The sequence below is a fragment of the Aethalodelphis obliquidens genome, unplaced genomic scaffold (genome assembly GCF_003676395.1).
Source record: "Aethalodelphis obliquidens isolate GAN/ISIS:26980383/991018 unplaced genomic scaffold, ASM367639v1 scaffold58, whole genome shotgun sequence".
Classification (NCBI taxonomy): domain Eukaryota; kingdom Metazoa; phylum Chordata; class Mammalia; order Artiodactyla; family Delphinidae; genus Aethalodelphis; species Aethalodelphis obliquidens.
In genome coordinates, this window is record NW_020838002.1 from 9874847 (window position 1) to 9900589 (window position 25743).

The 25743-nt window shown below is 36.6% G+C and overlaps 1 protein-coding gene across 10 annotated transcripts in view; it reads right to left on the reverse strand.

Moving 5' to 3' along the window:
* BCAS3 (BCAS3 microtubule associated cell migration factor) overlaps positions 1-25743 on the reverse strand; it is a 574202-nt gene that overhangs the window by 446117 nt on the left and 102342 nt on the right. For 9 of the 10 annotated variants that reach the window (XR_003428780.1, XM_027087291.1, XM_027087292.1 and 6 more), the window contains exon 8: positions 1402-1509. Coding sequence is in view for 9 of the 10 variants with exons in the window: in XM_027087291.1 (XP_026943092.1) it covers positions 1402-1509 (108 nt within the window). In the remaining variant the exon portion in view is untranslated. Of the gene's footprint in view, positions 1-1401; positions 1510-3132; positions 3158-25743 lie in introns of those variants that run through there. The other variant, XM_027087300.1, reaches the window with a different exon arrangement.

Genomic DNA, 25743 nt, shown 5'->3' on the forward strand with positions numbered 1-25743 from the left:
TTTATAAATAATTAGGGAAAAGTTATAAATTTTCAGAATTAAAATGTATCTGAAATGAAGTTATTTTATAAACTGCATTTTAGAGTATTGCTCCTTACAACTGTTGTTAAATCTTTAACTACTAGATCCACCCATTTAAAAATGTTGATTTTTTAAATTTATTTTATTTATTTATTTATTTATTTTTGGCTACATTGGGTCTTCGTTGCTACACATGGCTTTCTCTAGTTGCGGCGAGCCGGGGCTACTCTTCATTGCGGTGCTCGGGCTTCTCACTGCGGTGGCTTCTATTCTTGCAGAGCAAGGGCTCTAGGCACACGGGCTTAAGTAGTTGTGGCTCGTGGGCTCTAGAGCACAGGCTCAGTAGTGGCACACGGGCTTAGTTGCTCCGCGGCATGTGGATCTTCCCGGACCAGGGCTCAAACCCATGTCTGCTGCACTGGCAGGCGGATTCTTAACCACTGTGCCACCAGGGAAGCCCCAAAATGTTAACTTTTAATAATTTAATATATCACTGAATAATTACATTATCCCAGAAATAACATGAGTATACCTCCTATGTCATATATAATTTTGTTTGATGTTATTTTAAGTTTAAATATACATAATAACTAGATCTTCATTATGAATTACACACTATCACTGAACTTTTCTTTGTCTTATTTCATATTTTTGTACTGAATTCAAATATTTTTATCATTAATATCAAAGTCTTGGTCTTTTAGTTTGTATTTGTCAGGTATGTGTTTACCCTTCCTTTTACATTCAAACTTTCTGAGTCACTTTTGAAATATCTCTTTAAAATCTAACCTGAGAGTCTTTTATTATAAAACTTATTTTTTGTTTTCCATGTTCCATGTGTTTGCTCTTTAATGAGATTCATAATTTGCAGCCATGACCTTGATAAGACATTTAGCATCATGGGGCTAGGAAAAATCTAGCTGGTCCCTCTTTTAGCTCCATTGTGAAGTGCAAAAAAATAAGAATATTTAAAAGCCTTTTTTACATTTCAGAAATAAGCTTTGTTTTGATGAATGCTAACAGGAAAATTACATTTCCCATCATAAACCAGTAAACATATAGAAGTACATATATTAAACAAAAAGTTATATATAAAATGTTATGTTATACATATAAAAAGGTTCCTCAAAGCAATATTTAACCTTCATATGTTTGCTCAGGCACTTTTATTCTTTTCCATTTCATTATTTCACTAATGGGTCAAGACAAAAAGTTTGAAAACATTAAGAAATCTTAAGAGCTACTTATATTTGGCAGAATTCCGAAGACATATTTGTGACTTTTTTATTATTATTATATCAAAGTCAATGATAATGGAAATGCACTACGTGCACAGGAGGTATGTTATCTTGCACAAGAAACACCTGAAAAATTGCTTACCTTTTGTTGCAATGGAGATCATAGATAGGTGTTTTAAACTGAATGGACTTGACCATCTCCCCAGTACGAAGTGAATATAAATCCACACAACAGTAAGGTGGACTTGTGCTAAAAAATAAATAAATACATACATACATAAATAAACAAATAAATAAAGACAAAAGCCATTATGTTTTAACAGGTGGGAGGGGCAATAAATTTTCTTACTAACATAATACAAGCAATTGATTTGGACTTTAATCAACAGAATTAGCAATTGCATAATGATGAAATACTGAAAGTTTTCACCCTAAAATCAGGGATTAGAGAAGAACACTTGAAGAATATGGCCACTCTACTCAACACAGTATAGAAGGTATGTGCATAAGAAATTACTACAAGAAAGAAATAAAGCTGCAGTTATTTGTGAGAATTTCATTGTATAAGTATAAAACCTAGTAACACAAATTGCAATATATACACAGACAAACCCATAATAAAAGACAAACCATTAATATAAGGGTTAATATGTAGATTGATACAGTTCAACCCTAATCAAGAATCTATCAGAAACGAGACCTCTTTCTAAAATGTACATAAATACGCATTCTAAATGATAAGATTTAAATTATAAAGACGTGTTCCTTCATACTAGAACAGATGAAGAGATCATCAATGTTTTCACCTTAAGAAAGTAGGAAAAGAGCAAGTTAAATCAAATGAAAGTGGAATGAGGGAATGAATAAAATACAACAAATCAATGAAACAAAACTTGAGTAAGCAAAGAAAAAAGTAAACCCAATTCTTTGAAATAGATAATTTGAATATTCCAGTATCTATAAAAGAAACCAAACTCATAATTTAAAACTTCTTACAAAGAAATCCTTAAAAATGGCTTCATTTGTAAATTCTACTAATCATTTAAACAAAAAAGTTTAGATATTCTACACAAACTCTTTTATAAGATAGGAGTCACCAACTTATTTTATGAGGCCAGTAACACATGATCCCAAAAATAAATACCTCACAAGAAACTACCGATATATTTATATGTCTCATGAATATACATAAAAAATCCTCAACAAAAACATTAACAAGTTGGGACTGCCCTGGTGGCGCAGTGGTTAAGAATCCACCTGCCGATGCAAGGGACACGGGTTTGAGCCCTGGACCAGGAAGATCCCACGTGCCACAGAGCAACTAAGCCCGTGCACCACAGCTACTGAGCCTGCGCTCTAGAGCCTGCAAGCCACAACTACTGAAGCCTGCGCACCTAGAGCCTGAGCTCCGCCACAAGAGAAGCCACCACAATGAGAAGCCCGTGCACCGCAAAGAAGAATATAGCCCTCGCTCGCCGCAACTAGAGAAGAAAGCCCGCGCGCAGCAATGAAGACCCAATGCAGCCAAAAAAAATAAATAGGAAGCAGATCAGTGGTTGCCAGGGACCAGAAAAGGAGAGAAGCTACAGAGTACAAAGTGGCATGATGGGTGCCACTTTTAGGGCGACAGAAATGTTGCTGTGTCTTGATTGTGCTAGGGACTTACACAAGTGCATACAATTGGTAAAAGTGGAGATGGGAGAGAATCTAGTAAAACTTGAACTTCAACCTCTAAAATTGACACAAGGCAAAAATTCTTTTCTTAATGTTCCCAACTAATTAATCCAGTCCTCTGCTGAGAAGCAATGAGTTAATAATGAACGAAATCTAACATTTTGCCAGACCAACTGGGAAGGAAAAAACAGCTTGTCACCTTCAATTAGCAGCTCATTATAGCCACGGTACACTAGAAACTTGAATTCTGATCATTTCACTGGCATCCATACAATGTCACAACTGAGATTCTTCCTGCAGAGAGCCTTCAATAGAAGTAGACAAAACAAATGCTGTGAAGGCTCAGTTTAGAGTTGAATGAACAAGATTTGGTAGATCTAAAAATTCTATTTATATATGGAAAAAACCTCTTATTCAATGCCTAATAGAAAAAGATAATTCTTTTAAAATCAGAATTTTCAGGAAGTCACACATTCATAAAGGAGTCATGCTATCTGCCAATAACACAGTTGTGTACACGCCTGACATATCCTTTTGTTCTCTATTTTCTCTCTTTTTAAAAGCCTTGACTATTTCCCTGAGACACAGCAAGACAATCTTAATTTTCCTCATGGGTAGGCTGATGAGAAAGCTTTCTATAACATCAGCAGAATGCATGCCCCATAACAGAAAGGACGTGTGTTATTCTAAAATATAGAAACGAGCTTTTACTTTGTACTCTAGTATACACCAAGCAGTGTCAAAAGCTGTATACAGAAGTCTTCATTAGATTTCTAGAGCTCAAATGGGTTAACATTTTTACAGGTTTGCTCCTGACATTTAAACCTAAAATTGTGACTTCACTTTAAGATAAAACCTAATTAATACTTTAAGGAAAAAAAGTTCGCATAGAAATGCAGAGAATCTAATTTAGAATGTAACTGAATCTATTGCAAGCAAAACCAGAGTTGGAAAGAAAAGCAGAAATGACGTAATTTGTATTATTAAATCGTTGGTTAAAGGACTCTAAACTGTGCCCAGGCACCACTGCCTTTCCAACACATAAATATCGACAGGGGTAATATAAAGTTATTTAGTACTTTTAACGATAAATATATAATAGAAATGAATGCAAATTCTCCTTAACTGACCTTCCCTTTACCTATGTAACTTGTTTTATAGTGAGGAACCAGGACATATATTGAAAATTTTTGCATTGCAGCAATCTGTTACCTGCTGTATACATAACCTATACACATAAAGGAAGTTATAAAGCTTTTATTAGCAAAGGACTAGTCCTCCCAGAGCCAAAGGTATGGAATTTACAGTTCATTTCCGTGAAGAGAGTTGACTACAATTATTTAAAGAGTAAAATTTTTTAAAACTTCCATTACTGAAAGTGAAAAGGTTAAATTAAATATAAAACAAAATAGTTAAACTGGATTTCCTAAAAGCAAATCCTGAAACTATAGCATAGAAGATAAACCCAAGAAGAAAACACTAAATGTTTTCATCTAGGTACATTGCCTATTTCATTATTTCTTACTTTCTCTGTAATCCTTCCCATCACATTTTTTAAAAAGTTTTAATATGCTTTATTTTTTAGAGCAGTTTTTGGTTCACAACAAAATTGAGAGGAAGGTACAAAGATTTTCCATATAGCCTCTGCCCCCATTCATGCATAGTCTACCCCATTATCAACGTCCCCTACCAAAGTGGAACATTTGCTACAACCTATAATGACACAATATAATCACCCAAACTCCATAGTTTTCATTATGGTTCACTCTTGGTGTTGTACATCGTATCGGTTTTGGACAAATTTATAACGACATATATCCAACATTACAGTAGCATACAGAATAGTCTCACTGCCCTAAAAATCCTTTGTTCTCTGCCTGTGCATCCCTCCTGGCGAACTCTGATCTTCTTACTGTCTTACTGTATTGCCTTTTCCAGAATGTTGTTTGGTTGGAATCATACAGTATGTATACTTTTCAGATTGGCTTCTTTCACTTAGTAATACACGGGTTTTTTTGGTTTTTTTGTGTTTTTTTTTTTGCGGTACGCGGGCCTCTCACTGTTGTGGCCTCTCCCGTTGCGGAGCACAGGCTCCGGACGCGCAGGCTCAGCGGCCACGGCTCACGGGCCCAGCCGCTCCGCGGCATGTGGGATCCTCCCAGACCGGGGCACGAACCCGCGTCCCCTCCACCAGCGGGTGGACTCCCAACCACTGCGCCACCAGGGAAGCCCAGTAATACACTTTTAAAGTTTCCCCCCTTTCTTTTCATGGCTTGATAGCTTTTAGTCCAGAATAGCATTCCATTATCTGGATGTACCACATTTTATTTATCCATTCACCTACTGAAGGACATCTTGGTTACTTCCAAATTCTGGCAATTATGGATAAAGCTGATATAAACACCTGTGTGCAGTTTTTTGGGCAGACGTAACTCCTTCGGGTAAATACTATGCAGGACAATTGTTTGACTATGGTAAAAGTATGTTTAGTTTTGAACAAAACTGCCAAACTGTCTTCCAAAGTGGTTTTACCATTTTGCATTCCTACCAGAAATTAATGAGAGCTCCTGTTGCTCCACTTTACCAGCATTTGATATATTCAGTGAACTGAATTTTGGCCAGGTGTGTAGTAGTATGTCCTTGTTGTTTCCCTGATGACATATGATATGGAGCACCTTTTCATATGTTTACTTGACATCTGTATATTGTCTTTGAGGTGAGGTCTTTTGCCCAATTTTTAATCAGGTTGTTCATTTTCTTATTTTTGATTTTTAAGAGCTTTGTGTATTTTGGATAACAGTCCTTTATCAGATATGTGTTTTGCAAGTGTTTTCTCCCATCCCAGTCTGTGTTTTTGAAGAGTGGGAGTATGTAATTTTAATGAAGTCCAAGTTTTATTCAGAAAATTGAAACTGTATAGGACAAACCTCGAAAAATTTCCAGAATGAAGAAGAAATAAGAGATGAAATGAAAGATAGCAGATTATAAAACTGAATATAGAGATTCAATTTATAAAAATTCATAATCCTGAAGAAATTCTACGTCAAGACTGCAGTATCAGTCTCTACCTGACAGTTTCCAGCCTGCTAGCCTACTCTACTTCTTACCTGCCAGCCCAGTCACATAAGCCAATTCCTTGAAATGAAAATCACATGTGTGTTTCTGTATATGCGTGTGTGTACACTGAATGATATACCAGGGAATCTAGAATACAGCACACATGCCCAGAGCCAATGCCGGCTCAACAAAGAACTGTGAAGACATTAGTCTTGCATCTCTGGCTGAGCTTTTGACTGCACAAGCCAGAGGTAAAGGCTACAGCAGAGCTGTAGATGGTATCACTACACACTCAAAGGAGTGTCCCAAACACAGTCTTTACAAAAAGAGTTTGAAAAAGTCAATAAACAGTGTGTGGCTGCAGACCTCAACAAGCAAAAGAGCAAACCCTGGGGAGGGGAGGACAATATGACGTTCAGAGTTGCCACATTATGATATTCAAAATGTCCACCAGGGCTTCCCTGGTGGCGCAGTGGTTGGGGGTCCGCCTGCCGATGTAGGGGACACGGGTTCGTGCCCCGGTCTGGGAAGATCCCATATGCCGTGGAGCGGCTGGGCCCGTGAGCCATGTCCGCTGAGCCTGCGCGTCCGGAGCCTGTGCTCCGCAACAGGAGAGGCCACAACAGTGAGAGGCCCGCGTACCGCAAAAAAAAAAAAAAAAAAAAAAAAAAGTCCACCATTCAACAAAAAATCGCAAGGCACACAAAGAAACAGGAAGGTATAGCCCATACAAAGAACAAAAATAAACTGAGAGAAACTGACACTGAAGAACCTATATAAAGAATTTAAATCAACTTGTCTTATATATGCTCAAAAAGCTAAAAGAAATTATAGACAAAGAAATAAGGGAGAAAGATGAATTCACAAATTGAAAATATCAATAAAGATACTGGTTCGTTATGAAAAAGGAACCACATAGAATTAATAAAACAGAACAGTACAATAACTAAAATAAAAAAGGCACTAAAGGTTTCAAAAGCCTATCTGAATATCAGAATAGACCAAAGAAAGAATTCACAAACTTGAAAATAAGATGAGTGAAATTACACATCAAAGTAGCAGAATGAAAAAAATGAAAGAAAAAAAATGAACACAGCTTAAGATTAACAATATAAATCAACTAAACTCAACAAACCTATAGAAGACTCTACCCAGTAATGGCAGAATACACATTCTTCTTCTACGTTAGCCACAAAACAAGTCTCACTAAATTTAAAAACAATGAAGACAATCTCTCTAACCAAGCTGGAATGACATTACAAATCAAAAGCAGGAGGAAAACTGTAAATTCATGAATATGTGATATTAAACATAGCATATCAAATAATCACCATGTCACAAATATGTGGAATTAAATAATAAACTCTTAACAGTCAACATCACATTAACAGAATGAAAGGGGGAAAAAACAACATGATCATCTCAACCAATACAGAAAAAGCATCTGCCAAAATTCAACACCCTTTCATAATTAAAAAAAAAAAAAAACCACAGCAACAACAAAAAAAATACAGGAAACTAGGAACAGAAGGGAACTTCCAAATATGATAAAGGGCATTTGCAAAACACTATACTAAGTGACAAAAGACTGAATGTTTTTCCGCTAATATCTGAAACAAGACAAGGATGCCTACAGTCAACACTGTGTTGAAAGATCTAACCAAAGCAATTAGGCAAGAACCTGAAAACTTCTAAATTGGAAAAGAAATAAAACTATCTCTATTCACAGACAACATGATGCTATATATAGAAAATTCCAAAGAATTCATAAAATAGTACTAGAACTGATAAATTCAGGAAAATTTCAGGGTACAAGATCAACATACATAAACCAGCAATTATCAATCCAAAATAAAAAGTTAAGAAAGCAGTTCTAGTTACAATAGCAATGCAATCTCTATCAACATTCCAATGGCTTTTGCAGAAGTGAAAAGCCAACCTAAAAACAAATGAAGTTGTAAGAGGTCCCAAATAAAAAAGAATTGGAGGACTCACGTTACCTGATTTCAAAAATTACAACAAAGCTACATTAATCAAAATACTGTGTTACTGACATCAGACATATAAACCAATGGAATAAAATTCAGAGTCCAGAAATAAACCCATACATCTATGATCAATTAATTTTTGAAAAAGGTACCAAATATCTTCAACAAATGGCACTGGGAAAACTGAAATCCACATGCAAAAAAGTTGGACTACTATCTTAAATCATATATAAAAATTAACTCAAAATGTATTAAAGACCTAAATATAAGAGCTAAAACTATACAAGACGAACATATAGGGGTAAATCTTCATGATCTTGGATTTGACAATATTTTCAGATGTGACACCAAAAGCACAAGCAACAGAAGAAAAAAAATTATATTACATCAATATTTAAAACTGCTGTGTATCAAAGGGCATTATTTTAAAAAGTTAAAAGACAACAGAAAATATTTGTAAATCATATATCAGATAAGGGTCTAGTATCCAAAGTATATTGAGAACTCTTACTATTCAACATCTAGAAGATAAACAACCCAATTACAAAATGAGCACAGGATGTGAATAGACATTTCTCCAAAGAAGATATACAGATGGCCAACAAGTATATGAAAAGATTATCAAAATCATTGATCAGTGGTGAAATGCAAATCAAAACCACAGTGAGATACTACTTCACACCCACTAGGTTTGTTATAACAAAACAATTGAAAAGGAGCATGTATTTGCAAGGATACAGAAAAAGTAAAACCCTGATCCATTACTGGTGGGAATGTAAAATGGTGCAGCTACTGTGAAAAACAGTCTGGCAGTTCCTCAAAAAGCTAAAGATAGAATTACCATATGATCCAGCAATTCCACTCCTAGATGTATACCAAGAAATGAAAGCATGGGGCTTCCCTGGTGGCACAGTGGTTGAGAGTCCGTCTGCCGATGCAGGGGACACGGGTTCGTGCCCCGGTCGGGAAGATCCCACATGCCGCCGAGCGGTTAGGCCCGTGAGCCGTGGCCGCTGAGCCTGTGCTCCGCAACGGGAGAGGCTACAACGGTGAGAGGCCCATGTACCGCCAAAAAAAAAAAGAAATGAAAGCATATGTCGACAGAAAAACATATACATGAATATTCATATCAGCATTATTCATAATAACCACAAAGTGGAAACAACCCTATGTCCTTTTTTTTTTTTTTTTTGCGGCACGCGGGACCCTCACCACTGCGGCCCCTCCCGCCGCGGAGCACAGGCTCCGGACACACAGGCCCAGCAGCCATGGCCCACGGGCCCAGCCGCTCCGCGGCACGCAGGACCCTCCCGGACCAGGGTACGAACCCGCGTCCCCCGCATCGGCAGGCGGACCCCCAACCACTGCGCCACCAGGGAAGCCCCATATGTCCTTTTAAATGATGAATGCATAAACAAACTGTCGTATACACATACAATGTAATATTATTTTGCCTTAAAAAGAAATAAGTTCCAACGATATGACGTTCTGGAAAAGCAAATCTACAGAGACAGTAAAAAGATCTACTACTACCTTCAATAACATTCAGTTGCCTTTTCACTTACTTATTTGAATATTAAATTTCAGCAGTGTATGCTAGAGTCATGATTTACTGTTTACTCTTTCAATCTATCAAATTAATATCTTTCCTTTAAGTACTATATAGACAATTATGTTAAACTAATACACTTTTAAATAAATTTTTACTATTATAAACTATTCTGAAACAAATCTGAGTGGGCTTCCATTTCTCAGGTTCTTCTGTAACACACTAAAATTGTTGATAACCTTTTATTAAGCCAACATACTTTTATTAGGACAACAGAGAGTCTCCAAATAATAAAACTTTTAAAATGCTAAGCATTAAGTACTTTTAATCAAAAAGTTATTTTAATTTTCATTAGTTATACCAGTAATTTTTTCTTAATCGGGGTTACACAGTGAAAAGATTTGACCAACAATACATAACCACATAATTTGGTTGAGTGACTGTCAGAACTCTCAATCCATGACTTCAGTTAGTTTTATATACAGATAATACTATACATGTTGTAAACATTGGGAAATATTCTGACAGTGTGTTTCAGATCCAACAATTACTATTTAAGGGAAAAGTCAGCAATACAGTGAGACCTAATCAAATGAACCACTAAATGGAGCAAGGAGCATGAAATGGTCAGAGAATAGAAATTAAATAAGATCTTTAGGTATGTGCAGTTAAGTATTCCTATTGAAGTACATATTTCCATAGAACATTCAATAATCCCTTTTCTAATGTCAAATGCTAGGTTATTAGCATGTAGAAAATGAGGAATGACCTAGGTATCTTGGGCTTTTTGTGAAGACTTAGAATAATGGAAGAATGATAATGGTGACCTTACACTTTATCTTTGAAATTTAAACACTGATTGAAAATGTTGTATTAGATAGATGCAAACTATCTTTTATGCCTGATAGAAAACAAGAATCACAAATAATATATATTAATCCCCTAAACTTATAACTTTCTATCACAGAGTCACAGAGTCTACTTTTAATTTTTATACTAATTTTTTTCTTAATAGTCATATATTTTTTTAGAATCATAGCCATTTCTTACCCTGGACAATGTTTTCAAAATAGTTTTGGGGGGGACTTTCCTGGTGGCACAGTGGTTAAGAATCCACCTGCCAATGCAGGGGACACAGGTTTGATCCCTGGTCCGGAAGATCCCATATGCCATGGAGCAACTAAGCCCATGCACCACAACTACTGAGCCTGTGCACCACAACTACTGAAGCCCACAAGCCTAGAGTCCGTGCTCCGCAACATGAGAAGCCACCACAGTGAGAAGCCCGTGCACCACAGCAAAGAGTAGCCCCCGATCACCACAACTAGAAAGACTGCACGCAGCAACGAAGACCCAACACAGTCATAAATAAATAAATAAATTGAAAAAAAAAAGTTTTTTGTAATGCAATACAATAAGCATCACGTTAAAGCAATGTGAGATATGGCTTTTATGACTTGAAAATTCTGAACATTAATAACATTTTCCTTTACAAAGACTTTTATTATTTTTATTCATGATATTTAACAGATTGAACCAAAATTAGGAAAAGCGGAACAAAGTATTTGAGAAAGTGACATTTTCCAAGAATATGCATGTATAAGTGAAACACAAAATAGCAAAGACATCTTAAATCTACCACAAATTGCAAGAAGCATGGAAACACTTATTTTTAAATGGGAAAAAGCTGCACAACCTTCAACATGTGTTACTGAAGCTAATCCTTTAAATATAAGAGGAAACTTTTTGATAGTATTACATTATTTGTATTCTTATCCAGCTGCTAAAGAACAAAAGCCAGTTGGTGGCGTTTTTTTATTAAGTAATTAAAAAGAAAAAGCCAAGAAAATGGAAACTTAACCATATTAAAAACTAAATTTGTGATTAGCCTAGTTAATAATAACATTTTTCTTTTGCAAAGTTCAGAATAAACACTGGGTATTTAAACCCTCCAACACCACTACAAGTTGAGAGAGTGGTACTAACAATGCTTTTACATGGGGAGGTAACCAGGCAAGAAGAAGTAAAGTCTCCACATGAAAACAGGAGGTAATGTAAAATTGAGGTTGGAATCAGGTGTTCTTCAATAGGGTCATATACTACATAAGAAGCAAAGAGGTAATACACTGTATTTTTTTAATGTAAGATTCTATTATTTGCAATTAAATATGAAGATGACTTAGAAATAGTCTACCTTCATGGAGATATCAAAAAATATTAGTTTTTTTTTTTTAAGGATAGAGAATAAATTTATAATACAAGTATGTTTAATACACCACAGTGAAGGGCTTCCCTAGTGGCGCAGTGGTTCAGAGTCTGCCTGCCGATGCAGGGCACACGGGTTCGTGCCCCGGTCCGGGAAGATCCCACATGCCGTGGAGCGGCTAGACCCGTAAGCCATGGCCGCTGAGCCTGCGCGTCCAGAGCCTGTGCTCCACAACGGGAGAGGCCACAACAGTGAGAGGCCCGTGTACAGCAAAAAAAAAAAAAAAAAAAAAACACCACAGCGAAAAACAAATGCAATGGAAATTCAAATTATGGAAGAGATGTTACAGGGAACAAAAAAAGTCTGCAGGTTAGTTCATATATCCATATATAAACAATATAAACATTACACAGTTTATACATTTATGATACTGTTTTTCATTTATGCCTAAATAATCTTTGTCCACTAAAAACTATTCCTAAATACAATACTTAAAATTTTAAGGGACTTCCCTGGTGGGGCAGTGGTTAAGAATCCACCTGCCAATGCAGGGGACACGGGTTTGAGCCCTGATCCAGGAAGATCCCACATGCCACGGAGCAACTAAGCCCGTGCACCACAACTACTGAGCCTGCACTCTAGAGCCTGCCAGCCACAACTACTGAAGCCCGCACACCTAGAGCCTATGCTCCCAACAAGAGAAGCCACCACAATGAGAAGCCTGCCCACCACTACAAAGAGTAGCCCCCACTCACCGCAACCAGAGAAAAGCCCACGGTGCAGCAACGAAGACCCAACGCAGCCAAAAATAAAATAAATAAACTTATTAAAAAAAAATTTTCAAAAACTTTAGGGTATGGTAGAGATCAGCAAACTATGTCCCAAATCCAACACCAACTGCCAGTTTCACTGGAATATAGCCACACCCACTTATTTATTTTCTATGGTTGAGTTGAGTAGTTGCCAACTCAACCACAGAGACCACATAGTCCGCTGAGCACTTCATACATGGCAAAAACAAAACAAAACAAAACACCTTTGGGGCTTCCCTGGCGGCGCAGTGGTTGAGAGTCCGCCTGCCGATGCAGGGGACACGGGTTCATGCCCCGGTCCAGGAAGATCCCACATGCCGCAAAGCGGCTGGGCCCGTGAGCCATAGCCGCTGAGCCTGCGCGTCCGGAGCCTGTGCTCCGCAACGGGAGAGGCCACAACAGTGAGAGGTCCGCGTACCGGAAAAAAAAAAAAACACCTTTACGTGTTGAGGAAAGTACAAAAGTAATTCAACGGATTAAGGCTAATATCTTGAAAAAATGATGAAGTAGCAAAGAACAGGGAAAAACCATGACCTAAACCTGATACATTATACAAAAAATAACACAAAGGGGATCATAAATTTAAATATAAATGTAGGGACGTCCCTGCTGGTTCAGTGGTTAAGAATCCGCCTTCCAACGCAGGGGACATGGGTACGATCCCTGGTCGGGGAACTAAGATCCCACATGCCGTGAGGCAACTAAGCCCACGCGTCACAACTAGAGAGCCCACATGCCGCAACTACTGAGTCGACGTGCCACAACTAGAGAGAAGCCTGCATGCTGCAACGAAGAGTCCACGTGCCACAACTAAGACCCGACACAGCCAAATTAATCAATTTAAAATGGGGCGGGGGGAGACACCTTTACTGACCCCTGAAATATAGTTCTCCATTTCTAGTGTAACTGGGTTGCTTTACACTTTCTCAGGGGTCTTTTAGGTATGTGCTTCAGTTGAGGAGGATATGAAGTGAGCCTGAGTTCCTGAAATATAGGAACTCTACAATAATATATCTTGGGATTAAACATTCTGATGTTTGGCATTTCCTCCATTGCATTACTTTGCTTCTCTTATTTGGGAAATATGCAAATGTTCTAATTTTCTTCCCATTTTGCTCAAGCTCTCATTTTATTCAGTTTTCTGTCTAGTCTTCCTTCTCCACCTTCTAATTTCTTTGTCAGTTCTACGATGAATTTGTGGAGCTATGTCCTTCTGGTTCTTCCCATAGGTCATGTCTCTCATATTATCTCAACCTGTCTTCCCTAAGTTCTTGTATGTCTGTTTTGTACTCTTTCTTTATAGAAATAATCGTGAAATATCTATTTACAATTATGAACTACTCCATGGCAATATTATTCTACTGACTGGTCTTTACTTACCAATAACTTTTCACTAAGTTATTTTCCATTTGTCCATTTCATGTAAGCTTTCAAAGATAAAGGTGATCCTGATATTGCTTACTATCTTTAATGACCATAAGATCTGTAGTAATGCCCACTCTTAATATTGGTGATTTGTGTGGTTTTCAATCAGTCCTACTAATGACGTTTTCAAAGAACTAGTTTTTGACGTAACTGATTTTCTCTGTTGTTTGTCCATTTCCTTTCATTAATTTCCATTTATTATTTTCTTCCTTTTACTTATTTTAGGTAAACTTGCTCCTCTTTTTTAGATGCTTAAGGTGAAAGGTTTTAGACCTTCCTTCTTCCAAACATGAGCATTTAGCACTATAAACATCCCCTGTCTCTGCTTTAGTTACATTCCATTTTTCATATGCTGTGTTTTTTCAGTCTTTCAATTCAAAATCTGCTCTATTTTCTCTTGATCTCTGCTTTACCCATTGTTTAATTTCCAAACACTGTACAGGTTTTACAGAGAGATGTTTATTACTGAATTCTAACTTAACTGCACTGTGGTTATAAAACATACTCTGTTTTTGAGACTTGCTTTATCACCCAGCATATGGTCAGTCTTGGTCAATGCTGTATGTACAGTATGTGGATATAGTATTCTATAAATATCAGGTGAGTCAAAATGATGTTGTAGTTGATATCTTCTATATCCTGACTGATTTCCTATCTCCTAGTTGCATCATTTACTAAAAGAGGATTCCTCATCTCTAACTTTAATTGTTGATTTCTCTATTTTCCTTTCAGCTGTAATAGTGCTTCATGTATTTTTAAAATTCATATTTTTTCAACATATTTGAATAGTCATTTTTTAAAAGATTGAACATATTCAAGGAAGAACAAATGTCTGTCAGTCATCTCCCCTAAAGAAATAAATATTAAATAATAAAATACTCATTACACATGAGTAGGTATTTTTATAATATATAAGTATGGTTATCTAAGGCAATTCCAAATAAATTGGATTAAAGTTCCAGTGAAGTAGGAGGTATGGTACTCTGCTGGAAATAAAAGAGCTTTAAACAAAGTTATGAATGTTTGGAACAGCTAATCTGTCATCTTCTACTCCATCTGTTTATTAAATATATACGCCTTCTAATACGAGTTTACCATCCAAATCTAAATAGTTCAACTATTCTGACTTCTGCTAAGAAAAGTAAAATTTTCAGTAGATAAAAGGTCAAAGTGCAATCGTTCAAGAATAGAGCAAAATCCTCTGAATCTCCAAGAGATGAGATGATCAAGCCTCATTTCCCAATAACACAAAGGACAAGTTTGCCAACCTGTCAAATATCTCTTCAAAATGCAAAATCTAAGGATCTACCTCCCCCAAAAATAAATATCAATAAGAATTAGAACATTTTAAAACCTCTCAACTGGTTTTAACTAGACTAATGAGGTACAAGTGAAATATATTCTAACAAATAAATCTGCCTCTGCTATTCACAAAGTAAATATTATAATTAGCCATAATTGCAGTACAACTATTATACTGTATTCTTTGAAATTAATACTTCAGGATACTAAAATGTTACTTTGGGATTGGGGGAGGGAAAGATTGGGAGTTTGGGATTAGCAGATACAAACTGTTATATTTGGATGGATAAACAAGGTCCTGCTATACAGCACAGGGAACTAGATTCAATATCCTGTGATAAATCATGATGAAAAAGAAATATGTATAACTGAATAACTTTGCTGTACAGCAGAAATTAACACAACATTGTAAATCACTACACTTCACTAAAATTTTTAAAAAATAAATAAAATCTTACTTTGTAATTCCCAATGTAAAAGAAGATCAGTTTTTCTTAATAGCAGAAAATTAATAAATTGTTCATTATTTTATAATTTTTGAAGATATATGAATTTAGGGAGTCTAAATTCTACTACAACCTGTTGTTTCCTTTTCAGGGACAACATACTCCTCCATAAGGGAAACCACTGGCAGAGGGATACCGAAAAACAGAGGCAAAAAAGTTAAGTTAAAAATTAAAATTTTACTTAATGGTTAAGAAATGGATCATAAATACAGTTCCCTAAAAAAAAAAGTTAATTTTGAGTCATGATATTGTAAAGAAACTTTGAAAACTAAAATAATATACTAAGAAAAATTTGTATATTCTTTAAGGCAGAAGCAATAACACTCCAAACAAAAACAAAGCAAAATCTTGCTTGAATTTATTTCCCTAGAAAGCAAGGTAATTTGTGAAATGCTCATCTGTCATGATAAACAAAGTATATACAGAATCATTTGCATATTAACAGATAAATATAACCATAGTTTAACTGAAAAATACGGGATACTGGAAATGAGAGCACTAAGTCTGGTTCAATTCACAAAAAAGATGTTAATTATACCAACTTCTGCCAAGCAAGCACAGACATCAAATATGCTCTACTGCATAAAAGCGTACCTGGTTTTATTATTCCAGTGTTACCCTAAAACTTCACCAATGTGCATGAAGTTTGCGTATGAAATCAATACAAACCAACATAATAAACATGTCAAAGAAGCCAACAGATCATTACAGCATTTGAGACACACTGAGAAATTTAAACAAGCTAAAGCTAATAGATTATATGCAATCTATTTCTCAAAATCAAGGAATACCAAAACTTACCAAAAGATATTTTAGAAAAGGATATGTGTAAAAACTTATTACTTCTGATATTTCCCTTCTTCATACTTAAAATGACAACAGAAAATCTGAGCCCTTGCATTTATATATATTTTTAGAAGGTGCCTATATTGTTCTAAATCAATTCTTCTAATTTGACTTACTAAAGCACAAGAAAATCATTATTTGTACACTGTAGAGTATGTCTGTTTGAAACTTGTGAGGAATATTTACATTCCATAATACCTGATAAAGCCACATGATTGTCCTTTCTTTTTCCTGTGGTATCAGGTTTAGAAAAAAAAGCAGATGACCCTTTAAATACTTATAATAATATGCAAGGTTATTTTATAGTGAAGTATAAACTGAACTGCACCAACTCCAAACGCCATATAGATATGGTTAAAACTTAAAAGTCATTTTCCAGTTTGAACAGTATCATTACTATGAAAGATTACTTTTCTTAGTAGTTAAAACAAAAACGTTTTTCTAATTTGACTGCTCTTATAAAGGTAGGTGGAATGGGGCAGGGGGTGGGGGGATGAGAGGAATCACACAACAAACAAAAGTTGTGAAATACACATATTACATCCAAAGTAGCTAATTATAATTTTGAAACAATATGTTAGAAGTGAAATGTATAACTGCCTTCCACTAATTAAAAAGTTTTTATAAAAATATATAGGGGAAGAAAGTGAAAATAAATTATTTGTAACATAATTTTGAAACGTTGGTAATTCAAAGAAATAATCCTCATTCACAATTTACAAATAAAACTACTATATGAATGGTCACAGAGGCAGATATACAAAATGCAAAATACTAAGGTTATACTGGAGCAATCTGTAACCACAGCTTAACCACAGCAAGATGTGAATTTTTGATCCAAACTTGTAAGAAATTTTATATTTCATTATGAGGAATAAAAATTCTCTTTCTTGCCCAGGATCAAGAAAACTAACAACATACTAATTAAAGCTATCTATTCAATACCTAAATAAAAGACTGCCTAAATAAATTTCTTCCCAAGTGAAACCATGAGTATATTTGCCTTACAAAACAATAGTGCATAATTGTGTTTTTCAAGAATTATATAAAAGGTTTTAAGAAGATTAGTAAAGGGCTGGAACTGGAGATACAAGTTAGTACAGACGTTCATATGACACAAGGGCAGACTAATTGAAATTCAGATTGTTTTAGAATACATAAAATGCAAGGTCAAAGTATTTATCCTATATATAGTATAGAAACACTAACTTTAAAAGAAAAGGATGAAAAGCAGGTGGTGACAGATGAATGGAAAGAAGTTTCAGAGAAATTAAAGGGAAATGTCTCTAAGGTTCTGGTCCCTGTGGGATGGAGAGTTAAAAATGGAAACTGGAAATTCCCATTTCAACTTCCAGGATTAAGCAGTTTAATAGTTATCAGTCTGATGCTCCTAAAGTGGTTAGGCTTTATTTTGAAAAGCATACTTTGAGATCTAAATTCTCCTCAGAAATGGGCAGAATGTTTCTTCTCCCTCACCAAAAATAACTTCTTTACATTTTGAACTTAGATTTTTAAATAAAGGAGAGACTTAAAAAAAAAAAAAAAAAGCATATCTCAGGCAAGGCTCAGTTCACTGGATCTATGTCACATTGATTTATAACAGTTATTTCTTAGGGGGAAAAAAGCACACACAGATGCAAACAATTACTCTATTTTTGTAGGCAACAAGTGAGGTGGGTGGTAACTGAGAAATTTTTTTAAAATCCTGTCACAACATTCTGCTTTTTCTTAAGAAACCCTCCTCACACAACAAACGTTTGCCACATCAGAGAATTTCCAGGGCCCGAAGCACCACTTTGATTCCAGACCGCTGCAGGCATTAGCAGGAGGTAATTAGGGTAAAAAGTTCAGCCACAGTTCCATGTCTAGAGTCCTGCCAGAAATAAATTTCCTCTCTGTTCACTGGTTTCTACTGTACCCTCCCTAAGAATCATATTGAAAACACATTTATCTTTGTGGAGTTTGTTCCTCTTCTAATTAACGTTATGGCGTTTACAGTGTTTAATAATTTAAAACGTCCCCCATCGCGGCAGTTTTGTCTTTAACAGTGGAGGGGTGCATTATCATTTTTCCTATACTGCTGCTTCATTTGACAAGTGACTCACAGAAGTATGCAGTGCAGCTGTTCTCATCAAGCTCTCTGGTCATCATAAACTTTACTTTTATTTCCTTGTTTGAAAAAGGTGCATGGACGAAACTGACAAACAGATGCATTCAGTATGTGCTCGCTGAAATTTTTTAGGGAAATGAAGACTAACAAGTAAACAGTTAGAATAAAATAGGAAATGTTACTTTAACACATACAAATTTATTATATTTCATATTTCCACAGAGCTAAATACAAACTGTATATTTAAATAAGTGATAAAACCTAAATACACCACATGTTTAAGCACTTAAAAGTTTTTTTAAAAAACTCCAAAGGGACACTCAAAATACTGTCTCTTGTTCATTCCCCTCCACAAGCACATTTACCCACCCCACATCAGGAGGCTCTAATTAATATGCCAGTTATTGTAAAATAACTGTTTTAACCTTCCTTGGATATTGTGTTTGAAAAACAAGATGTTAGTAAAATTACTTGAATGCCAAGAAAAAAGACTCGTTATACCAAAAGTTACTGACAAAGAACAAAATCAGTTAACATTAAGATATAACATACTCAAAAGACTAAAAAACAAAAACAAAAACAAAATCTTGCTTCTAGGATATTACATTGGTTGTGACAACCACCTTGAGGCCAGGAAATTTAGTTTTAAAATAACAATCTGTTTCTAAACATAAAACAATAATTCAAGTCATTTGTAATTTTTTTGAACTTTTTCAGCACAGTGTAAGTCCAAAGGAGTTTTTGTGTATTGTGCCTCTGTATCCTAAGGTATATTCATCTTTACAAACTGAAATAAACAAGAAAATTGTGGCCCTCTGTAACATCCTGCACAGAATAAAAAACCAGGATCTTATCGCCTTAAAAAAAACAACCAATCTCCTCTACCATTGCACTTTCCCACCAAGTAATTATTCAGGACTTCCTATTTGTCCTTTCCCCCCCCTTCATGATCTGGATGACTTCAAGAATTTCTGCCATCTTTGAGGGGAATTTTCCAACTAGACTTATAGAGCAATATCATGTTTTGTACCATTATAGTTGGATTTACATTTCTCGAACATTAAAAAAAAAAAAAAAAGAAGCTATTTAAAGGTATGCTAGGGCTTCCCTGGTGGCGCAGTGGTTGAGAGTCCGCCTGCCGATGCAGGGGACACGGGTTCATGCCCCGGTCCGGGAAGATCCCACATGCCGCGGAGCGGCTGGGCCCATGAGCCATGGCTGCTGAGCCTGTGCGTCCGGAGCCTGTGCTCCGCAACGGGAGAGGCCACAACAGTGAGAGGTCCGCGTACCGCAAAAAAAAAAAAAAAAAAAAGGTATTCTATCATTGGAATTAAACTAGGAAGAGAGACTGAGATTGACATATATACACTAATATGTATAAAATGGATAACTAATAAGAACCTGCTGTATAGAAAAATAAATAAAATTCAAAAAAACTAGGAAAAGAAATTAAGAAATGAAATAATATTTAAATGACTACAAAAGGAGAAAAAGCAAACCTAAGATTTCAAATCCTAATTTTTTAAGGCAGCCTTTATAAAACCCACGGTATCATCAACAAAGGAAATGATACACAGTTACTATATTGTTCCAATTATATGATAATTCCATATACTGACATTAAAGGTTCACAAAATAGTAAAATCCTGGTTTTCATTACATGTACATAACAGAATATCATATATAAGTCATACACCACCAAATCAAGCAATTTTCTATATAATATTGAAGCCAAAAGAATACAAATGTTTTTCTTTACAGTGAGTACATATTATGTTTTGTTTAGGGAATACCTGTCTACCTTAAAGTCATGAGGGGGACTTCCCTGGTGGTCCAGTGGTTAAGAATCTGCCTTCCAATGCAGGGAATGCGGGTTTGATCCCTGGCCAGAGAAGTAAGATCCCACATGTCACGGGGCAACTAAGCCCGCAAGCTGCAACTACTGAGCCCCCACGCCACAACTAGAGAGAAGCCTGCATGCCACAATGAAAGATCCCTGGCTCCACAACTAAGACCCAATGTAGCCAAATAAATAAAAAAATAAATAAATAAAATTTTTTTAAGCCATGAGATATTTTCTTCATCTTCAAAATATTTTGTTTTTTCTCTCACCTTTAGGTCTACATCTTAAGTTGATTTTTGCATGATATGCAACAGGAAACAAGTTTCTTCATTTTCCATATGAATACCCAAATGACCCAGAACCATACATGAATTGCCTTTGTACTGCAGTGCCATTTTTATCATAAAAATATGTGAATCTGTTTCTGGACGCCCTACGTATTCCACTAATCTAATGGTCTCTCCTTATGCCAATGCAACTTTGACTATTGCTTTATAAATATCAAGTAGTATAACCCTACCAACTTTGTTCTTCAAAACTGTCTTGGCTATTCTTGGGCCTCTGTATTGATAACCATATACATTTTGGAGTCAGCTTCATGACCTTGAGGTAAACAGGATATAAAAAGCACTAATCAGGGACTTCCCTGGTGGTACAGTGGTTAAGAATCTGCCTGCCAATGCAAGGGACACGAGTATGATCCCTGGTCCGGGAAGATCCCACATGCCATGGGATCTTCAACGAAGCCTGAGCACCACAACTACTGAGTCTGTGCTCTAGAGCCCGTGTGCCACAACTACTGAGCCCACGTGCCACAACTACTGAAGCCCATGCACCTAGAGCCCGTGCTCTGCAACAAGAGAAGACATCACAATGAGAAGCCCGTGCATCACAACGAAGAGTAACCCCCGCTCGCCGCAACTAGAGAAAGCCCGCATGCAGCAATGGAGACCCAACACAGCCATAAATAAAAATAAATAAATAAATATTTAAAAAAACCAAGCACTAATCATAAAAGCATTGATAGGGGGCTCATATTAAAACTACTCCAACAAATGAATAAGAAAAGGACATTTAAAACAAAAGAAAGCGCTTCCCTGGTGGCACAGTGGTTGAGAGTCCACCTGCCAATGCAGGGGACATGGGTCCGCGCTCTGGTCCAGGAAGATCTCACATGCCATGGAGCGGCTGGGCCCGTGAGCCATGGCCGCTGAGCCTGCGCGTCCGGAGCCTGTGCTCCGCAACGGGAGAGGCCACAACAGTGAGAGGCCCACGTACCGCAAAAATAAATAAATAAATAAATAAAACAAAAGAAAAATGGGCTTAAGACTTGGTCATGCACTTCAGAGGATGTTGAAATAGATTAAAATATATATAAAAGTATTTAAATTCATTAGCTGTCAGTAAAATGAAAACAAAAACCACATGAGATACCAATGCATGTTCACCAGAATGGCTAAAATGAAGACTATCAATGCCAAACTTTCACACAAAGTACTGCAACTGGAAGCCTTATGAACTGCCGGTAGGAAGGCAACTGGTAGAACCACTTTAGAAAACTGTTTGGTAATATCAAGCAAAGCATAACTTATGGCCTTGCAATTCCACTACTAGGTACATATACCAAACAGAAATGCACACCAAAAAATGTACTCCCATGTATACAAATGTTCATATCAGCACTGTTCACTATAGTCCAAAACAGCCAATTATCCAAATGTCCACCAACACCACATAGCATTGCCTTGTCCAACATTCTCTAACCACCTTCCCTAGTATTTTTTACACATCACTTGTTAACATACTATATATTTTACTTATTTGTTTCTCTCTCCCTGCTAGAAAGTCAGCTCAATCAATGCATAGATTCTTTGTCTCCTGAGATCTGAGTGTCTCAACCTTGGCCCTATGGGCATTTTAGGCTGGAAAATTCTTTGTTGTCAGGAGCTGATCTGCACATTATAGGACGTTTAGCATCATCCTTGACTCTGCTACAACACTAGCACCTCCCAGTCCCCAGATGTGACATCCAAAAATGTCGCCAGGCACTGCCAAGTGTCTCCTGGGGGTCAAAACCACCTCTCTCATCTCCCTCTCAGCTAAAAGCCACTGCCTTGGATTACTACTGAATTCCCACATACTATGAGAGCAGCTGAAATATAGCAGGTACCCATAAATAATACTGGTAGCTATAAACATTTCTTGAAAGAATATAAAATTCTTTCTTACAACAAAAGGAAGAAAAACATTAAAATAAAGCATTTTTTGAGATAGTAGCATAGGTAACCTATAGCAAACATTTTAAAATCATACACACAGGTATGATTTACCCAGTAGCAAACGAGGATTCCTTACTTCTCACAGAGGTGTATAGTAATTAATTTCCTATCAATTAATTAACATACTCTTTGACTATAACATACTTAAGTCTTAGTTAAAGCAAATTACCTTTCTCAAGTCCCAATACTTTTTTTTTTTTTTCCTGCTATGCAGGCCTCTCACTGCTGCAGCCTCTCCTGTTGTGGAGCACAGGCTCCGGACACGCAGGCCCAGCGGCCATGGCTCACGGGCCCAGCCGCTCCGCGGCATGTGGGACCTTCCCTGACTGGGGCACGAATCCACGACCCCTGCAGGCGGACTCTCAACCACTGCGCCACCAGGGAAGCCCTCCCAATACTTTAGATTCAAGAAAATCATCAAGTAACACAACTAGTGAGATTTAGCAAGATTTTTATTCTGGCTAAATACCCTACAGCTACATCATGAAAATATTTCCCCCCAAAAATTGTGGAATAATACATGATTTGGAAACTGACGTGGTTCTTCATAATGAATTCCCTAATTTTCATCATCAATTTTGTCTTTGGGATAGGAAGAACGTAACAGTGATCTCTTCTTAAGGCTTATTCACTGTGTACATGCCCTGTTGCACCAGCAGTAGAATAAGCATGCCTGTACGGAATTCCACAAAGTCAGAATCTATACAGATATTCTTGCCCTTTTGGTTTTCTTTAATTTGCAAATCTTGTAATCTAAGCCTGAAGTTGACTGAACCAACATTTAAACCAGTTTAGCAGTATCAGCCAAAAACTCAATCTGTTTTCTATTTATATGTCAAGACTGCATCCTTTTGGTGGCTGAAAAAAATTGTTGTTTTGAAATGATTACACAGAAAAGTGCAACCCCTTTAGCTGTTTTCTGAACTGGTTCTAGAGGGAAAATGTTTCTTTTAAAGGGCCTTTAGTTTAGGATACAGAGCAGAAGAAAAAACAACTTTGAATTAAAGACTGCCACCTTTTGTTTCTGTTTTTTAAATTTATTTATTTACTTATTTATTTACTGGCTGTGTTGGGTCTTTGTTGCTGTGCGCAGGCTTTCTGTACTTGGAGCAAGTGGGGAATACTCTTCGTTGCAGTGCGCGGGCTTCTCATTGCACTGGCTTCTCTTATTGCGGAGCACAGGCTCTAGGTGGGCGGGCTTCAGTAGCTGTGGCTCACAGACTCTATAGAGCGTAGGCTCAGTAGTTGTGGCACACGGGCTTAGGTGCTCCGTGGCACGTGGGATCTTCCCGGACCAGGGCTCGAACCTGTGTCCCCTGAATTGGCAGGCAGATTCTTAACCACTGCGCCACCAGGGAAGCCCCCACCTTTTGTTTTTAGCTATATAATATAAAGTCATATTAAACTACATGACAGCAAAGTATCTCCCCTCAAAAAAGAGCTCAGTGATACTGAGAGAGACTTATTACGTAGAAATGTGCTTTTATGGAGCACTGGGAGGGGCAGCAGGGGTGCATTATAAAGGGGCATGAGAAAACTATTGTGCGTGGTGGACATGCTCATTATCTTGACTGGAACGATGGTCTCATGGGTGTGCACATACGTCAAAATTTATCATACTGTACACTTGAAATATGTGCCATTTGTCATGTTTCAATTATACCTCAATAAAGATATAAATAAATATAACATGGGCTTTCTTGGGGAATAAAAACAAATTACCATTTTCCAATGAAAGTAAAGGGCTCCAGTTCATCAGAGACAATATAAATACAGCACTAGGCTAGGGCATGAAGTCAGACAAACCTGTAGCGTGGATACTGGATAAACTGGGCATAGCCACACTCTTCCAAGAGTCATACAGGCAACACTTCAATTTACCTATACATTTACAGATAAATATATATTATATATATATAGTTCTTCATATATATATACACGAAAAGAAATTCCTAGTAAAGAGTGTTCCCTGGATACCCTTCGTATCTTTCTGACCAAATAATATGAGGTGCACCTAATATGGGCTTGACATTGTACTAAATATCTGAAAATACTGTCATAGTCAATCCCCACAAGGACCTAGCATGAAGCTGTGTATGAGCACCACATTACAAATAAGGAAACTGAGCCTGAGAATTGTTGAATAATTTCACTCTAGTAATTCATATCTAGGTCTGTGTGACCCCCAAATCTCTGTTCTTTCCAGGGTTCTATACTTCTATCCATGGATTCAGGAGTGTCAATGAACACTACAGAGTACCTACCTTAGGCTAAATGCATTCAGAAAGGAAATGAGAGAACCCAAAATGAAAACCAGATCCATTAAATGTAAATATCACTATAGGTAGAGTTTCTTTTAGATTAACACAACAAAAGCTGCCACTGAAGGCCCACCATCATCCAGAATATCATAATGTCAAAATTTCTTTTTAATAAAGGCCTCCTTCTTCAACTATACATTACAGACTACTATTCTCTGGCAATCTTTGCTTTGTTAGATTTTTAGGAATTCCTGTAAAATTTCCTGGCTAATAGCAAAGGATTGATGAATCTATAGATCTGTACATGTAATAACAAATCATGATAGTTTTCCACAAAGAGGTAATCAGAAAGAGTCCAAATGTATACCCCTAGCCAAAAGCAAGGTGAGAGCAACATAGTCCAAAAGAAAGACAAAATGAGCTACACGTGTAATTTTTAATTTTCTAGTAGCCACGTTAGTAGCCACGTTAAAATATATTAATTGTAATATATTTAACTTAATATATCCACAGTATCAGCATTCCATTGGCACCAACCATGTTTCAAGTGTTTAATAGCCAAATCTGCTTAAACAGTACATGAAGAGAATTTCTAGCCAGCTAATAACTTAGGTGTACAGATCCTA